Source organism: Bombina bombina, chromosome 4 (assembly GCF_027579735.1).
Source record: "Bombina bombina isolate aBomBom1 chromosome 4, aBomBom1.pri, whole genome shotgun sequence".
NCBI classification, from domain to species: Eukaryota; Metazoa; Chordata; class Amphibia; order Anura; family Bombinatoridae; genus Bombina; species Bombina bombina.
The window spans coordinates 569,475,344-569,492,975 of NC_069502.1; the positions used below are offsets into that span (position 1 = coordinate 569,475,344).

The 17,632-nt window shown below is 36.5% G+C and overlaps 1 protein-coding gene across 1 annotated transcript in view; it reads right to left on the minus strand.

Annotated features, from left to right (window-relative positions):
- The window catches only part of MDN1 (midasin AAA ATPase 1), a 1,255,339-nt gene extending 1,251,725 nt beyond the window's left edge, over positions 1-3,614 (minus strand). Inside the window, 1 exon segment of the mRNA XM_053710546.1 lies at positions 3,453-3,614. Coding sequence (XP_053566521.1) covers positions 3,453-3,539 — 87 coding nt within the window. The 5' untranslated portion in view covers positions 3,540-3,614.
- Positions 3,615-17,632: the final 14,018 nt, after the last annotated feature.

A 17,632-nucleotide genomic window follows, 5' to 3' on the forward strand; every position in this document is an offset into this window, starting at 1 on the left:
GCACAATTATGCAACCACATTATTTTAGTTTTTTTTGTTTATTTCCCTCCACCTAAAAGATTTCAGTTTGTTTTTCCAATTGAGTTGTACAGTTTATAAGTCACATTAAAGGTGGAAAAATTTCTGAAATGATTTATCTTTGTTTCATTTTTTTACATCACAGAAACCTGACATTTTAACAGGGGTATGTAGACTTTTTATAGTGTGTGTGTATGTGTATGTGTATATTATATAATATATATATATATATATATATATATATATATATATATATATATATATATTATAAATAAAAGGAGAACATTATAGATTTTCTTTAAGTACCAAGAAGTACCTACAGCTAATTTCATTTAAACTAGTTTTGTTGTTTGTATTTTAATGCTCTCAGCCTGTATTGAACAATGAGAAATATATACTTTAAGATTCTGTACAGTTTAATGCATGTTTTTATTGAGAAATGCATGTTTAACAGTTATTTTTAAAATAATTGCGATTAAAATCGCAATAGCGATATTCATTTTTTTTCCCATATCGCCCAGCCCTACTAGGTAGGCATCTGAAGCACTATGGTATGCAATAGTGCTGCCCATCTAGTACTCAAGCTAACATATAAAATTCTTGCAAAACTGCTACCATAAATGGACTGGCTCCTAAGCATACGTCCCTGCTTTTCAACAAAAGATACAAATAGAACAAATAAAAATGAATAGATGTAAAGTTGTTTAAAATGGCATGCTCTATCCAAATCATGAAAGAACATTTTTGGGTTTCATATTCCTTAAAAAGATGCTCATGCTGCAAGTATTCTACAAAAAGGTTCAGCAACCTTTGGCCCCCAGATGTTTTGGAACTACATTTCCCACGATGCTCAGACAGCCTAAAATGTCTCAGTATCATGAGAAATTAGTTTCAAAACATCTGGGGGCCCAAGGTTGCTGACCCCTGTAAATCTAAATCTTGCTTTAAATTGTGCAACATGGATGGAATAGCTATTCCCATGCACTTTTTCTTAAAGGGACAGTCTACCATAGAATTGTTATTGATTTAAAAGATAGATAATCCCTTTATTACTCATTCTCCAGTTTTGCATAACCAAACAGTTATATTAATATACTTTTTACCTCTGAGTACCTTGTATCTAGGAACCTTCTTCCAGCCCCCTGATCACATGACTGTGACTGTTTATTATCTATTGTCTTAAATTTAGCATTGTTTTGTGCTAAATCTTAAATAACCCCCTTTGCCTGAACACAGTGTTATCTATATGGCCCACGTGTTCTGTCTCTTTGTGTTGTAAAGAGATGTAAAAAGCATGTGATAAGAGGCAGCCCTCAAAGGCTTAGAAATTAGCATATGAGCTTACCTATGTTTAGTTTAAACTAAGAATACCAAGAGAAAAAAGCAAATTTGATGATAAAAGTAAATTGGAATGTTGATTAAAATTAAAAGTCCTATCTGAATAATGAAAGTTTAATTTATACTAGACTGTCCCTTTAAATTAAAGTGAAAGTCAATCCTAGCATTTTACAAATGCTAGGATTGACTATTCAAACAAATAAAGTGGACTTTCATTCATTAAGTACAAGATACTTCATGTAGAAAGCTCCTTTATTTGTTTCAATCGATCTCCGTTCTTAGCTGCTACAGCAGCCCACGGCTAAAAAAAAAATGTTTTGCTAAGAGGTGACTTTTTCACCTCTTAGCCAATAGCCGTGCAGTAAATCCGGCTCCCATGGGTGCCAAGCCGGATTTACTGCACGGCTATTGGCTAAGAGGTTAAAACGTTTTTTAGCCGTGGGCTGCCGTAGCAGCTAGAACGGCGATCGATTGAAACAAATAAAAGGAGCTTTCTACATGAAGTATCTTATACTTCATGAATAAAAGTCCCCTTTATTTGTTTCAATAGTCAATCCTAGAGTTTGTAAAAGGCTAGGATTGACTTTCACTTTAATGAAGGCCATGCAAGAATTTGAAGCAGGTAAGAAGGATGTATTAAAGAAGGAAATATATAGTTTGTGATTGGGAATAAATTAAATAAAAATGTGTGTTCAATTGCTGGGGAAATAAGAGGGGGTGAGCTTTAGGGAATACAAAATGGAAATTATATAGCTGCCTTTTCCGCACAGCATAGGCTTACTACAGACTTCCTGTTTGTATACTGTGTGGGCTACACTGTGTCAGGGCTATTTTTCACCACTTGTGGCTGTGATCTCTTGCAGTGACAACAAGATGTGTACTGCTGGAATGCACCCCACTGGCTCAAGCTGGAATTTTGTTACACTTGCGTGTTACAATGTTCTGAGATCCAATGCAAAAGATCCAGCCACATCTGGCAGATGCAAGCGGCACCAATGGGTTTCTTGGTGGCTCCAAACACATTATTATCATCATTATCATCAGGTATTTATAAAGTGCCAGCAGATTACACAGCAATATACAAGTAATAACATTACAGGGATGCATTACATACAAACAAGTACAGTAGGGGTACATTACAGTTGTAGGTGCAATAATTGAGTTATACAGAAGTAGAGGAATCACATGCTTCTGGACCCAAATGTACCAGGGAACCATGGTTTGTCGAGCTCTTTATTAGAGCATTTTCTTTTTGCACTTTTATATCCATTTAAGCTTATGACATTTAGCTTTTTAAAATGTTTTCAAATGTTATTAAAAATTAATTTTAATAGTGTTACTGCAAACTGTTATAATAAAATTATCAGTATTATATTATTTGACTATAGAGTCAGAAGGTTGGCTCCACGTGATGTGTTGCAGGTTTAGAACATTCTGTATTTTTTTTTAAATAGTGTGATTCATGCTGTGCCGAATTCCAGGGGAGCAGAAACTTTTTTTATTTAAGTTATTTTATCCTGCAGTGCCTTTTATTTAAAAATGTATTCACACAAAATATATATATATATATATATATATATATATATATATATATATATATATATATCATAAAAGCACTGGGAGCAACTTCGTGACCCTCCCGGACCGCAGGATGGAAACTCTGCTATGATCTCATAAGGTCACTGAACAAGCATATTATCGTATACTATATTTTTATTAAAAAGTTGACTGGTCTGATAACATAAAAACCCGAGCACAACATGAAAAGTCTTTGCACCACATGACAGGTCTCGATGCCAAAATCAAACACAGAAAAAACACTCTCAGCTTTTATAACAAACATGATAATTATCAGTCACTATGTAACTATATTTAATTCCCCTTTTATCGCACATTATTTTGAGTTTTGTCGACTAACGTGGCAGCAATTATATTTTCATCTATCAAGTCTGAGGATAACTTGACACTGAAGTTCCGTCAGGCTAGTAAACCATGTGCGTGTGTTTGAGTCAACTTTCCAGCGCTCAGAGCAGTGCTGCAGGCTACTACCAGGCTCTGTGCAATCGTAGGCATAAACGGTGTGAGACTACACTCACCTGCTTGGCAAGATACTTGCTAAGTTCGCCACCACTCCGTTGAGCAATGGCCTGGAGACCAGTCAAACTGAGCTGAAAGTCTTCCATACCGGGACAGCAAATGCTTAGCCCGGCGCGCAATGCACACTACCAGCGTAGGTCCACACGTGGGGGAAAACACAACGCCAGTCCACAGACCACTTCCGGGTCTGTTCTTACGTAGTTATCAGCGCGACACCAGTCTTCTGCTCAGTCAGAGAGAAATGCTGCAGATCAGAGCTAAGCGTGTAAAGTGTACTGTTTCGGAATGGCGTTGAATGACATGGTCAACTCTTGGTTGGGGTTGCCATAATTAATTGAGTGGAATTTATCTTTTTTTATTTTAATTTCTGATGTATCTCCTCAATGTCTGTAGTGATTGATCGATTTATTTTGGCGATAATCAAATAAAGCTATTTTAATTCTAAATAGTCCTGGCCAATTATATATATATATATATATATATATATATATATATATATATATATATATAAATAATATATATGAAGAAAAACAAGTGCATGCAGGTATCTCCAATTCCAACCTCGATTTATTAGTTTAAAAATCCATGTGGTACATGATCAATGGAAAACACAGGTATTACTTGACAAACAATGGCTGCTGCTGACATGTTACACACACATAGTCAATCACCTGTATGACAAAGAGAAACAGCCACCAAAATACAGTCTGGAAAGTGTTTGTCTACTGTAAAATAGTTTTCCCTGAGAAATTATTTATGTATATTTTTGTATATAAAATAGCTGGTTTTATAAACCATAACCCGTTAAAGGGACACTGAACCCAATTTTTTCTTTCTTTCATGATTCAAGAGTATGAAATTGTAAGCAACTTTCTATTTACTCCTATTTATCAATTTTTCTTCATTCTCTTTCTATCTTTATTTTAAAAGCAGAATGTAATAAAAGCAGGAATGTAAATCTTAGCAGCCATCCCATTTAAGTTTCAGCACCATGGATAGCGTAACCCAGGTTCTCAACCAAAAATCCGACTCCTATGCATCACATTCCTTCTTTTAAATAAAGATAGCAAGAGAACGAAAAATTAATAATTGTAAATGAGAAAGTTGCTTAAAATGTGCATGCTCTGTCTGAATCATGAGATGATACAAAATTATCCCCAGCACTGCAAGATCCCTAGTGAACCCATGTAAGCTTAGGAGCCAGCCTATTTTTGGTTCACCACCTGAGTTGCGCTTGCTCATTGGTGCTAAATGTAGCCACCAATGAGCAAGCGCTATCCAGGTTCTGAACCAAAAATGGTCTGCTCCTTAGCCTATATTCCTGCTTTTTCAATTAAAAATAGCAAAAGAACGAAGACAAATTGACAACAGGAGTAAATTAGAAAGTTGTTTAACATTGCATGCTCTGTCTGAATCGTGAAAAAAAAAAATGGTTTAGTATCCCTTTAAAAGGCAGATTTTGCTATACTTCTCCAAGGGGTATTCCCTGCATTTCTGCAAAGGAGAGACAAGCCCAGTGCAATATAGCAATGCATGACATGAGAGTTCTGCTGCACTTACACTTTGTGCTTTGTATTTTACATTACTTTAAATTTTAGGTTAAGTTTTATTACATTTAAACTTTGCACTTTCTATGTTGTATTTTATTTTGTATTCAGCAGTGTGTTTAGGATTGTGATTTTATTAATAATACCACAGTCAAGTCTATGTGGAATATATAAGGATCCTGGATCTAATATGTTGGCTAGGATAAGCCAGCTAAACTATCATTTTGCATGATTGGTACTTTTTTGATAACTGGCTGTGGATTTTTCTAGTAATATTTGGTTAAAACTGTCTAAGATTATAGGGAAAATTGACATCAGTTTTCTCTTATACCAGCTAGATATATAGTTTAAGATTATTGTGACATGGGAATACTAGTAAGAGTTTGATAAATTTATACTATTCTGAGTGTTCGTAGTAAATATTGATCCCTTCTAGTTACTTTAAAATATAGGAGTGACCGATTTTTCTTCTTTTTTCTTTTTCTTTTTCACACACACAGGCACTAATTTTATATATCTCTCTTCTATCTCTCTTTTTTTTTTTTTTTTCTTAACACTCAACCAAGTGCACATTGCAAGCTGATTACATTTTTTTTACCCTGCCTCACCTGGCAGCTAACACTTTATCTTTTGTCTTTTTCTTAGCACAAATCCATATCCACCCTACACTACTATCTGGCTGCACAACTCACTTTTTATTCCTTTCTTCTCACTCTTTTTTTATGGATAAATTCCTAGGGATCAGGAGTGATTCTGGTATAATGCCACCTAAGAGTAAGGATAGAAAGCCCAGGTCAAGCATTGGTAGTATAGAGACTGTGGCAACTGATTTTTCACCTGGTTCTAATACTGTTATTGATACTAATAACCTAGTAAAACAAATATCTGATTTATTTATGCCACAATTTGAAGGAGTTAAAATAGAATTAATTACCTTAACAAACGAGCTTAAACTAGTATCTAGTAGACTTGGAGAAATTGAAAACAGGATTTCTGATTTAGATGATTTACAACAGGTACAACAATCTCGCTTAAATTCTCAGGCCAAAAGTATAGAAACTATGCAATCCCGTTTAGATGACTTAGAAGATAGGTCACGGAGGAACAATTTAAAAATTGTAGGCCTTCCTGAGAGCCCCGAGTTTTTAGATCTTATGAAATTTGTCCAAAGTACTTTACCAGGGCTGCTTGATATGCCTCCAACTAGTACGGAGATTATGGTGGAAAGGGTCCACAGACTGGGCACATATCAAAATAAAGAGAATCCTATAAAAGCTAAAAGACCAGTTTTAGTAAAATTGAACTTTCAGGACAAGCAGAGAATTTTAGCATATTATAGAAAAAAGCCACTGTAGAGATAAATAAAGATCGCATTTATTATTTTCGGATTTCTCTGCTGAAACAGCGAATAGGAGGAAAATATGGCCCCATGGTGTTCAAAGTTAATAAATGCAGGTTATCAAGCGACCATGATCTACCCTGCTAAGATTAAAATCTTTTTAGAAGATAAGGTGAATATATTGAACACAGTAGAGGAGGTTAGACAATTCTTGGAGAATAATAAAAATATAGTAGAATAATGTATATCCAAGTTTGTCAGTTATTGGATTTAATTCTTTATTTGACTGTATTGTACCGACACGTTAGGGTGTCCGACTTTTTTTTTTTCTTTTCTCCTTTTTCTTCTCTTTGCTATGTGTGCTCTCTCCCCTCCTGGGGCAACCGCTCCGCCTCGGTTAAGGTGTTGCTTCTATCAGAGAATTAAGTCTAAATCTATCATAGATGAAAAAATCAATTAGTTTATTGTCCTGGAATGTGGGGGGGTTTCCTCCCCTGCCAAGAGGAGAAAATCATACATCATTTAAAAAGTTATAAACCAGATATCGTCTTCCTGCAGGAAACTCATTTGAGCCTGCAGGAGGCAGAAAAATTAAAACTTAGTTGGATTGGGGAGGTGATCGCGGTACCAGCAGTTAGAAAAAAGAGAGGAGTTGCCTGTATTTTTAATAAAAACCTCGATTTTAAGTTAATCTCGCAAGAGAAAGATGTGGAGGGGAGATATCTTATTTTGGAATTAGAGATTAACGAGTGTCAGTATACGCTATGTAATCTTTATGCCCCGAATGAATGTCAGCCACATTTCTGGGACGGGCTATATGCAAAATTAGTTAATTCTATAGACTCTCAATTGATCATAGGGGGGACTTCAATAGCGTCTTTGTCCCTCAGCTGATAGACTGAGAACTGGGGGTTCCTATAGATCAAGAAAGGAAGCTAAAATATTGACCTCCTTTTCAAAAGGCCTTAAATTAAGGGATATATGGAGAATTCAACACCCGGATGAGAAATTATTTACATGCGAATCGAAAGCGCATCGTACTTTCTCAAGAATAGACATGTTTTTAGTGTCTGAAAGATTTTGCAATTAGAGATAAAAACAGACATTATGAATATAATCTCTGATCATGCTATCATATCTCTGTCCATCCAGCTGAGGAACAGGGGGACGGTCTTGGGGCCAAATTTTTCTATCCTAGCTTTTTATATTCAATATACCTTTCAGAAATTGGCTGACTCAGAAATGGAGGGACTATGTACACCAGAATAAGGAATATATTCCCAAAACAGAAATATTTTGGGAGGCCGCAAAGGCCTGTCTAAGGGGGGAAATTAAGGCATACATGGTTAAAAGGAAAAGAAAGATAAGAGCGAGGGAAATTCAATTGACTAATCATCTTAAAAACAAATTTATAAAATATAGATAGTCCTAATAGGGACAATTGGGACTGCTATCAAAGGGCTAAGATGAGAGAGAGATTTTCTAACTAATAATCAGATACAGGAAGATATGAAAAACAAAGCTATATTTGGCACTTTTTCCCCGAAAACTGCTAAAATGCTCTCAAATATTTCCAAAAGCAAGAGGAAAAATAATTATATAGGAACAATTATATCAGAGGGTAAAAAATATAATGCTCCGAAGGATATCGTTGAGCAATTCCAATTATTCTATCAGAAAATATACTCCCCTGCAGAAGTTGATCAAGAGGCGAAAAAGTCTTTCTGGGAAAGTATTAATTTACCAAAAATCTCCTCAGATCACTTAAATATCTTGAATAAAGAGATAACTACAGAGGAAACACTTATTGCAATTAAAGAAGCAGTTTTAGGGAAGGCACCCGGGCCCGACCAATTACCGATTGAATTTTATAAAATGTTATCGGAAGAGATAGTTGTTACTTGACAGAACTGTTTAACAATTATTTTCTGTTGCATTCTAGACCCTCTCGGTTCTTCACCGCCTCAAATATTACCCTTATTTAAAGAAGGAGAAAGATCCCAATTCAATGGACTCATATAGACCAATCGCGCTTCTGAATAGCGATTATAAGCTATTAGCAAATATACTAGCCAACCGTCTCAAAAAGGTTATAGGAGAAGTTATTCATCCGGATCAAACCGGATTTATTCCTGGTAGGTCAGCACAGAAAAACATCAGAAAGGCTATGACCGTAATCGAATATATTTAGCATCCCATAGGACGGGTCAGGGCTGAAGCAAGATTTTGCGTTGTTAACGGTTGATGCAGAAAAAGCCTTTGACTCTGTCCTATGGGATCATTTGTTAACAGCTTAAGTAATTTTGGTTTTTCAGGTCACTTCTATAATTATATTTCACTCCTCTATCAGAATCCAATCTCTTTCTTAGTATTAATAATATTCTATCTGCCCCAATTATACTGCACAAGGGAACAAGGCAGGGCTGCCCTCTTTCACCATTATTATTTGATATAGCCATTGAACCTTTGGCGGTGAAGAGTCGAGAGGTCTTGGAAGGTATAAGAATAAAACAGCATAAAGTCACGCTCTCACTATATGCAGATGATATCCTTTTCTATATAAGAAATTCTACCAAAAATATTCCAATTCTAATTGATATTCTATCGGAATTTAGTAAATTTGCTGGATACAGAATAAATCTTGCCAAGTCAGAGATTCTCTGGATCATAAAGAATAGAAACAGTTATATACAGAACCCTTTTAAATTAACTGATAAATCTATTAAATATCTGGGAATAAACCTTTCAGGAAACCCAGAGGAATGGTATGACATGAATTTTGCTCCTATTTGGAGAAGTTGTCTAGCAGAAATCCAGAAATGGAGCAAACTTCCTTTGTCACTTTCTGCAAAAATAGCATTAATTAAAATGCGAACGCTCCCAAAAATACTGTTTTTATACAGAATATCCCTTCTTTTCTGCATAGGGCCGATATTAAAAAGTTTAACTCTTGCTGTTCTACTTTTCTCTGGGCCCCAAAGAAACCCCGTATTTCACTATCAAGGTTAATGCACCCAAAAGATTTGGGTGGACTCGCCTTGCCAAATTTAGCAAATTACAATCTGGCATGTCTTGTCCGAATTGCCCTGGATTGGCTCACAGGGGCAAATTTTATTGCTAGTTCTGATGTGGAAGAGGGTATCATGGCGCCATTTGCTCTTAAGGCATTGTTACATACTGCCCATCCAATAAAGGTTCGGGACTTTTCACTAAAACACACAATCTATAATGTTATTCTTGCGTGGCATAAAATTTGTAAATTATTAGAAGTAGAAAACACACTTTCTCGCTACTTACCTATTAGGGAAATCCTGATTTTAAGGGGTTGCGAATCATCAGCTTTTAGGAAATGGTCCTAATGAGTTGACGTTTATGAGCCAGTTAGTAGACCCAGTCACAAATCATATAAAAACATTCGAATCGCTAATCAGAGATTTCCAGCTGGATAAAAGATCTTTCTTTGCTTATCTACAAATAAGACATTTCTATTATAGTCAGAAATCTACGGTCGAGGACCCCTGGACTTTGGGTCCATTAGATCCTGTTATTAACAGATTCTCACGGGAAATCATTCTATATCATATATCTATAGATTGCTGATACTGAAGGAGGCAGAGATGAAGGTGGACAACCTCTTTTCTATCTGGAAATCAGATTTTCCTGAATTGGACAGGGAATATTTCCAGGAGAGCTTTAATAGGGTAAGAAAATTTTCAAGCAGCATGGCAATTAGGGAATCTCATTGTAAGCTTCTTAATAGGGCCTATCTGACGCCCAGCAAAATGGCCAAATGGAAGGGGGACATGACCTGTTATAGATGCAACTTTCCGTCTGCAGACATCATGTATTCTATGCCTGCCCAAAAATGATTAAACTTTGGAAACAAGTGGAATATTGGTTGAACAGATTTCTGCCAGATAGAATATCATTGAAGCCTTTGCAATCTTTTCTTGGTTTCGGATAAAACCCATAATAAGTCTCTGATTAATACTTTAATCCTTCTAGTCAGACAGATGATATTAAAAGCATGGAAGGAGAAAAATGCTCCTAGCATAGCATCAGTTATAAACAATGTACAATATCAAATGTTATTAGAACTATATGATCCGTTAATATTTGAGGAAAACAAATTAAGAAAATATTTTGCTAAATGGGATAAGGTAATTCTGAGCAGACCTAGAGAGGTCCAGCTACAGATATTAAATTTTCGCAATTCACCGTATTTTTACAACTAATCTTATCAGATAGTTACCCACTTTTGGAGACAATGGTTTTTCTGAGGTGAAGGGGTGGGGGCCCCGGGCGGAGGGAAGAGAGCCAGGATAGGTCTTTTTTTTTTTTTTTTTTCTTTTTTTTCCTTTCTTTTTCCTTTTCTTTTCTTTTTTCTTTTTTATTATGTTTGTATGGAATTTAAAAAAGAAGAAAATAAGGTGCAGACTGTTTTGAGAATTTAAGATTATGACGTATGTAATGATGTCATGCCTATTGTTTTTTGAGAATTTAGACTTTAAAATTATGACATATGTAATGATGTTATATTATTGTCTTCTGAAGCCTAATGTTGAAGCTGTATATGATATTGAACGCCTCAATAAAGGAAAAATATATAAAAAAAAAAAAAAGGATTGATTTTACAAATTCTGATTATGCTTTCACTGTTTTTGTGTAACTTTAACATATTAGGATCATACTTTCTATAATTATGTGTTCTTTTACAAATTACATTGCACGTTGCATTTCTTCTATTTAAAATAAAACTGACAGCTTCAGTTTTTTAGAGAGCTTTATTACTTTCTATGGGACTGATAAGCAAAGATTCTTTAGTTTGGAGAGAAATCATAGTGTATACTTCACATGGCTGAACTCACTACAATCTATAAAAAAAGGCCCAGAAATATGCTTTCCATATAAAGTAATTAAGTTATCTGGATGCAGAATTTCACAGATAGTGAGAAGGTAATTGGAGAACATCTGGGGCTGATATAAAGACTCAGTTTTCATCAATTGCAAATCAAACCAAAAAAATTTCACTGCAATTTAACCCTTACATGCCATGGGCAAGTGTTTAAACCCTTTTGCACCGGATCAACATGTTAACATCAAAACAAATCACGTGATCATGATGCTATCATCATCAAGGCCAGATCAGATCAGGGGGGACTGCCTACCTACTAGGCATGCCCCCAGTCCAATCCCAGCTGCGTCAAAGGGGAGAGATGCAGACACCCATATAATTAGGAACTCCATGCCGTCCGACGTTAAAGCTCAGTGCTGTTAGGACAGAATGGAATGTCCTAACGGAGTGGCAGGGTTAACATCGGAACAAAGTGTAAACACTTGCTTGAAAAACAAAATCATGTGACTTCAAGGCTGGGATCAGATGATGGGGGACTGCCCATGGTGCTAGCCATGCACCCCCCAGTCTAATCATCCTTTTCCTTAAAGCAGGAGGCTGCAGGATGCTGAATAACACATGATGTTCCATGCCATCCTAAGGGCATTAAAGCCCAGCTCTGTTAGGATCGCATGGAAGGCGTGAAGAGGTTAATTTTCTTTTGCCTATAGTTTAGTACATATTAGTTTTTTGTCAGTTAAATACGTTTATTGTGAATTTTGAACAAACTTCACCTGCATACAGCTGGCGAGAAAAATCAGTGAGACCAGAATTTGTAATACATTTTAATGACACATTTTATATATACACAATTCTTTATTAACCCCTAAGGACCAGCAACGTTACTGATCTTTCCTTGGAGATTGCGTTATTAATAGCACGGTCTGGCGGCAAGACCACACTTTTTCCGGTGACCAACAGGACCCACGTTATTATAAACACGAAAACCCTTAACGATCATCAACGTCATGTTCGTTAAGGGGTTAAAATATTTAGGTTTAGTCTATATTGTTCCTTAAAGTATAAAATTGTTCAGTATAGGTAGGGATACTACGGGCAAAATTAACTATTTCAAATGGTCAAATAAAGGTAAAAGAGATATATGTAAACTATTTTTTTTTCTATTTTTATTGAGGTTGTTGAAGGCATACAGTATATACAACATGTTATTTCACTAATATGAAAAATATACAAAACATTGGCAAACATATAATGAGTAACAAGCCAAAAGGCACCCGTTACACTCAGGGCCACCACCAGGGGGTGACAGGGGTAACTCCTGTCAGGGGCCCAATGGGCAAGGGGGCCCCATGAGGCAAGAACAACTATTTTTTAAAAATATATTTATTTTTTAAAGTTTGGCAGCCACCAGAGGGTACTACAGCAGAGTGCTATTGAATATTAGCATTTGAGAGAATTTCTGAGTGTTCACTGAACCACTATGCATAGTGTGAGACAGACTTGGCACTTAAGTTTGTACAGTGTGTGCCTGAGTCAGACGGCAGATCACTTTCATTTGCAGAGGAGGTATGACTTACTTAGTAAATGTTTTTTATTTCTTTGTGCAATTTCAGATTGTAACTTCAGTGTGGTAGTAGTTGTATGGTGTGGCCAGGGGTCCATAAAAACAATTTTTTTTAGTAATATGCAGCAGTGTATTTATAATTATTTGACAATGCTGTAGAAATTCTATATTTAAAGCCATGCAGAAATGTTTCCTCCTCAATACACAAATGGTAGGTGCCCTTTTGGCAGATAGGAGTTTTTATTTATTTATTTATATATATATATATATATATATATATATATATATATATATATATATATATATATATATATATATATATATATATATATATAAAATATAGATAAATTAAAGTCAATGGGAAAGGCACTCCATATACAGTGTAGCAACTTCCAGGGTGCACTTCAAAAAATCATCAAATATGCATATGGAAAAAAGGCACTCACTGGTTCAGAGTAAAATATAACATTTAATAGTTTAAGTTAAGAATGCATGACGTTTCGGAGGCATTCCACCTCCTTTCTCAAATGCATGATACAAACAGTTTGAATGTACAAAAAGCAGTATAACACATACAGTACCCCTTCACCTTAAATAACCCAGTGGCTTCTGATGGCGCCAAGCCGCAGCCGCGGCTCGCATAGTGCAGGACCGGAAGTCATGTGACCGGAAATTGCGTCATCTACGTGAACCACGTAGTGACGCCGATTGCCATGGTGACAACGGTTTGTTGTCTTACGATATACACGGACTATGAGGAAGTGTCAATATAATAGAATACAAGTACTCAACTCAAACATTATGAAAAAAATCCTCTTGTCAATGTTATAAAGTGCTATGGAATACTGCAGTCAGCCATAAATCAGAATGCCAATGTATTAAAAACAACAAAGGTAGTCGATCATAAGTGATCGAATATAGTATAAAATAAAAACATGAATATGGTGAACATGCAACAACTTTTTAATTATACACTAGGTTTGTTTAGCTAATGGTAGACATATATGCAATACCATATTATCATCAATGATCAATTATATGAGATGGGAAAAAACCTCATCATCAACCATCCCAAATCTTAGATAATAAATAGTATATACACACATGTCCACAACTAGTCAATTTGTGTGTCCTTAGTGTCTCATGGAATATGGTAGAAAATACCTGAGGACTTATGAACTGAAAGCTATAAAAAGTCATATTTAAAAGTCATAGATAATGGATATGATTTAAGATAGAATGAACAGTTATAGTCCATATATGGAGGTTAGATCAGCTTGCGGTATAGAATGGCGAGAAATCCAGCATAGTGTTTAATCCCCTAGGTGCTATGGTATCCAAAGTATAAATCCATCTTGTCTCCAATCTTAGAAGTCAATTGCCCCTGTCACCTCCCCTTGTCAACGGTGGTACTTGGTCAATCAGCATGGTTTTTAAACTCGATACACCATGTTTATGCTTGGCGAAATGGCGTGCTACTGGCTGATCAGAGTAGCCATTTTTTATGGCTTCCCTGATCGCACAGCGATGATTGGCCATACGCTCCCGAAATGTAGTGACCGTTTTCCCTATATAGACAAGGGAACAGGGGCAAATCAGCATGTAAATCACATGGGTACTCATGCAAGAAAGTCTGTGTTTGATTTTATAGCGCTTGTTTGTATGTGGGTGCTGGAAGGTGTCACCTTTAAGCATGCTGTCACACGTGACACAGTCACCACATTTAAAGCAGCCTTTTTTGTTGGATTTTAGCCAAGTAGTATTCTCATAGCACCTAGTTGGATCCGTTTTCACTAGCAAGTCCCGCAAGTTTTTCGCTCTTCGGTATACCATTCTAGGATGTTGTTGTTTCACGAATGGTAAAGACTTATCCGAGTGCACCAAGTCCCAATGTTTAGAAATCGCTCCAGCAACTTTCTGGTGCATTGGATCAAATGTAGTTATGAAGTTGATCTTCTCCTCTGAATTGTTTATTTCTTTTGTTCTGATCACATTATCCTCAAATCGTTTTATGGCTCCTTCCTTAATGTCCATGACCATCTTTCTATCATATCCACGTACAATCAATTTCTCTGACATCTCAATCAGTTGTGTTGTTCTATTTTGTGCCTCAGTGTTGTTGCGCAGAACCCGAGTAAGCTGGGAGGCTACTATCCCTTTCTTCTGGTGTGTGGGATGATAGCTTCGTGCATCTAATAAAGAAATTGCGGTCTGTAGGCTTGGTATAGAGGGATGTACCAAACCTACATATCTCTTTATCAATTACCTTAAAAATATTAAGGTCCAAAAAGTGTACTTTATCATTGTCATACTCAAGTTTAAATTTAATTGGGCTAGATAGACTATTTAGGCCATTTACCCAAGGTATCAGGGTTTCCGGGGTCCCACGCCAAATCAAAAAAACGTCATCAATGTATCTCGTGTAATATACCATCTCCACTATGTCCTGGGGTCGCATTAAAAAATGCTCATACCAGGACATGTAGAGGTTAGCATACGTGGGAGCCATATTTGATCCCATGGCAGTCCCCGAGATCTGCAAGTAGAAGTCCCTTTCGAATTTAAAATAATTATTTTCTAAACAAATCTGTAAAAGGTCCAACAAAAACTCAATGGGAGGTCCCTTATACAGATGAGATCCCACCACCATGGACCTGACAGCCTGCACACCCCCCACATGAGGAATGGAGGTGTACAGGCTATCCACGTCCATGGTGACTAGGATGTCACCAGCTTGTAGGGAGCCAAAAGCCCTCAAAATTTTGATTAGACTAGGGGAATCCTGTAAATAAGCGAATGTGTCCTTGACAACTGGTTGAAGGTGATGATCAATATATTTCGCTATGTTAGAGAACAATGAACCCCTGGCAGACACAATAGGTCTGCCAGGGGGTTGGTCAAGTGTCTTATGGACTTTGGGTAACAGATAAAGTACTGGGACTATTGGAAAGTCCACAGTTAGAAAATCAAATTCCTTGTCACTCAAGACACATGCCTCCCTTGCAGATCTCAGGGACTGATCAATTTGCTTCTTAAATGTAATTGTGGGATTGCCCTTCAGACGTATATAAACTTTGTTGTCAGCTAATTGGCGTTGAACCTCCTGTCGGTAATCATGGTAATTCATAAGGACAATCCCACCCCCTTTATCTGCAGGTCTTATGATAATTGACTTGTCATCACTCAAATCCCCTATACTCATCAGGGGATAAATTAGAAAAGTCTGATGTGGCCTGATCCATATCAATGTCATGACAGATCATACGTGTGTAACCTTTGATAGTTGGGTGAGTGGTGGCCGGTTCAAAAGTAGATTTAGGCTTAAAAGTAGATTCATCATAGGTAGTTATTTCTTTATCCTTAAAAAAATCTTTTAATTTTAACTTCCTCTGTATACTATGTGCATCTACAATTTTATCAAATTTGTCACATTTGGGGGTCGGTACAAACGAAAGACCACGATTCAATACACTATGTTCAGCCTCAGTAAGACAGTGGTCACTGAGGTTAAACACAATGTCTATTTTTTCTTTGGGTTTCGCTTTTTTGTTGTATCCCCCCCGTCTAATGTGGGTTCTCTTGTGTCTTTTCTTACATTTGATCCTAGTGGTGGTTTTGCGGCTGCTCTGGTTGTTAACCCAGAAAAAGAAGCCGTATTTGACCCTGGTGCTTGTCTGTCCTGTTTATCTTCGTTTGTGTCACCCTCAGATGAGTCACCACCACTAGTATCAATGGTATTAAGTGTATTTCTAGTTCTGTTGAATCTGCGCCTACCACGGAATGTATCCTGATCTTTGCCATATAGCCATCTGTACACACGTCTCTCTCTATAATCACTTTCAACAGATGTTAATTTTCTGTTTTTAAATTTCACAAGATCACTTTTGTATTTTTTAACTTGTGTCTCTAATTTAGTGACCCAATCCTGAGTTTCGTCGCCGGTCATGATCTCCAAACTGCTTGATTTAATAGCATCAATCTCTATTTTCATCTTATTCTCCAATCTGGTCACTTCCTCAATGACCAATAATATGAGGTCATAGGAACACTTGTTTAAAATAGAGCACCACCTGCGACAAAACTCAGGATTGGAGCGACCAATAGTAGGAACATTTTTCAACCTGAAACCCCTAGGGATTTGTTTATTTCTGTGATAATTAGAGAGATAGACTGCATGTAAGTGAAAATCAGTTAGCCTCTTCCTCAAATTAAGTAATTTGTGATATACATTGATTGGGGTTTCACCCCTCAACTCACTCAGGTCTGCTGCAACAAGAATCCTGCTCACGTCTTCATCTGTATATACAAATGTATCTGTATTCACTTCATCTCCATCAGGGATAGCTGGGTTAGTCTCCGGTAAGGTTTCCAGATCTGGATAGTCCTCCATATTCATGTAAGGTAGGGGAAAGAGAAAAATTAGAAAAAAAAAACCTTTTCCAGGAAATCCGTTTTTTGTAAAATCCAAGCAGTTGTAGTACAATATTTCAAATCAATTCAATTCGGCAGTGTAAAAATAGGTAGGGTGCACATTCAAGTAAATGTAGATAAATTAAAGTCAATGGGAAAGGCACTCCATATACAGTGTAGCAACTTCCAGGGTGCACTTCAAAAAATCATCAAATATGCATATGGAAAAAAGGCACTCACTGGTTCAGAGTAAAATATAACATTTAATAGTTTAAGTTAAGAATGCATGACGTTTCGGAGGCATTCCACCTCCTTTCTCAAATGCATGATACAAACAGTTTGAATGTACAAAAAGCAGTATAACACATACAATACCCCTTCACATTAAATAACCCAGTGGCTTCTGATGGCGCCAAGCCGCAGCCGCGGCTCGCATAGTACAGGACCGGAAGTCATGTGACCGG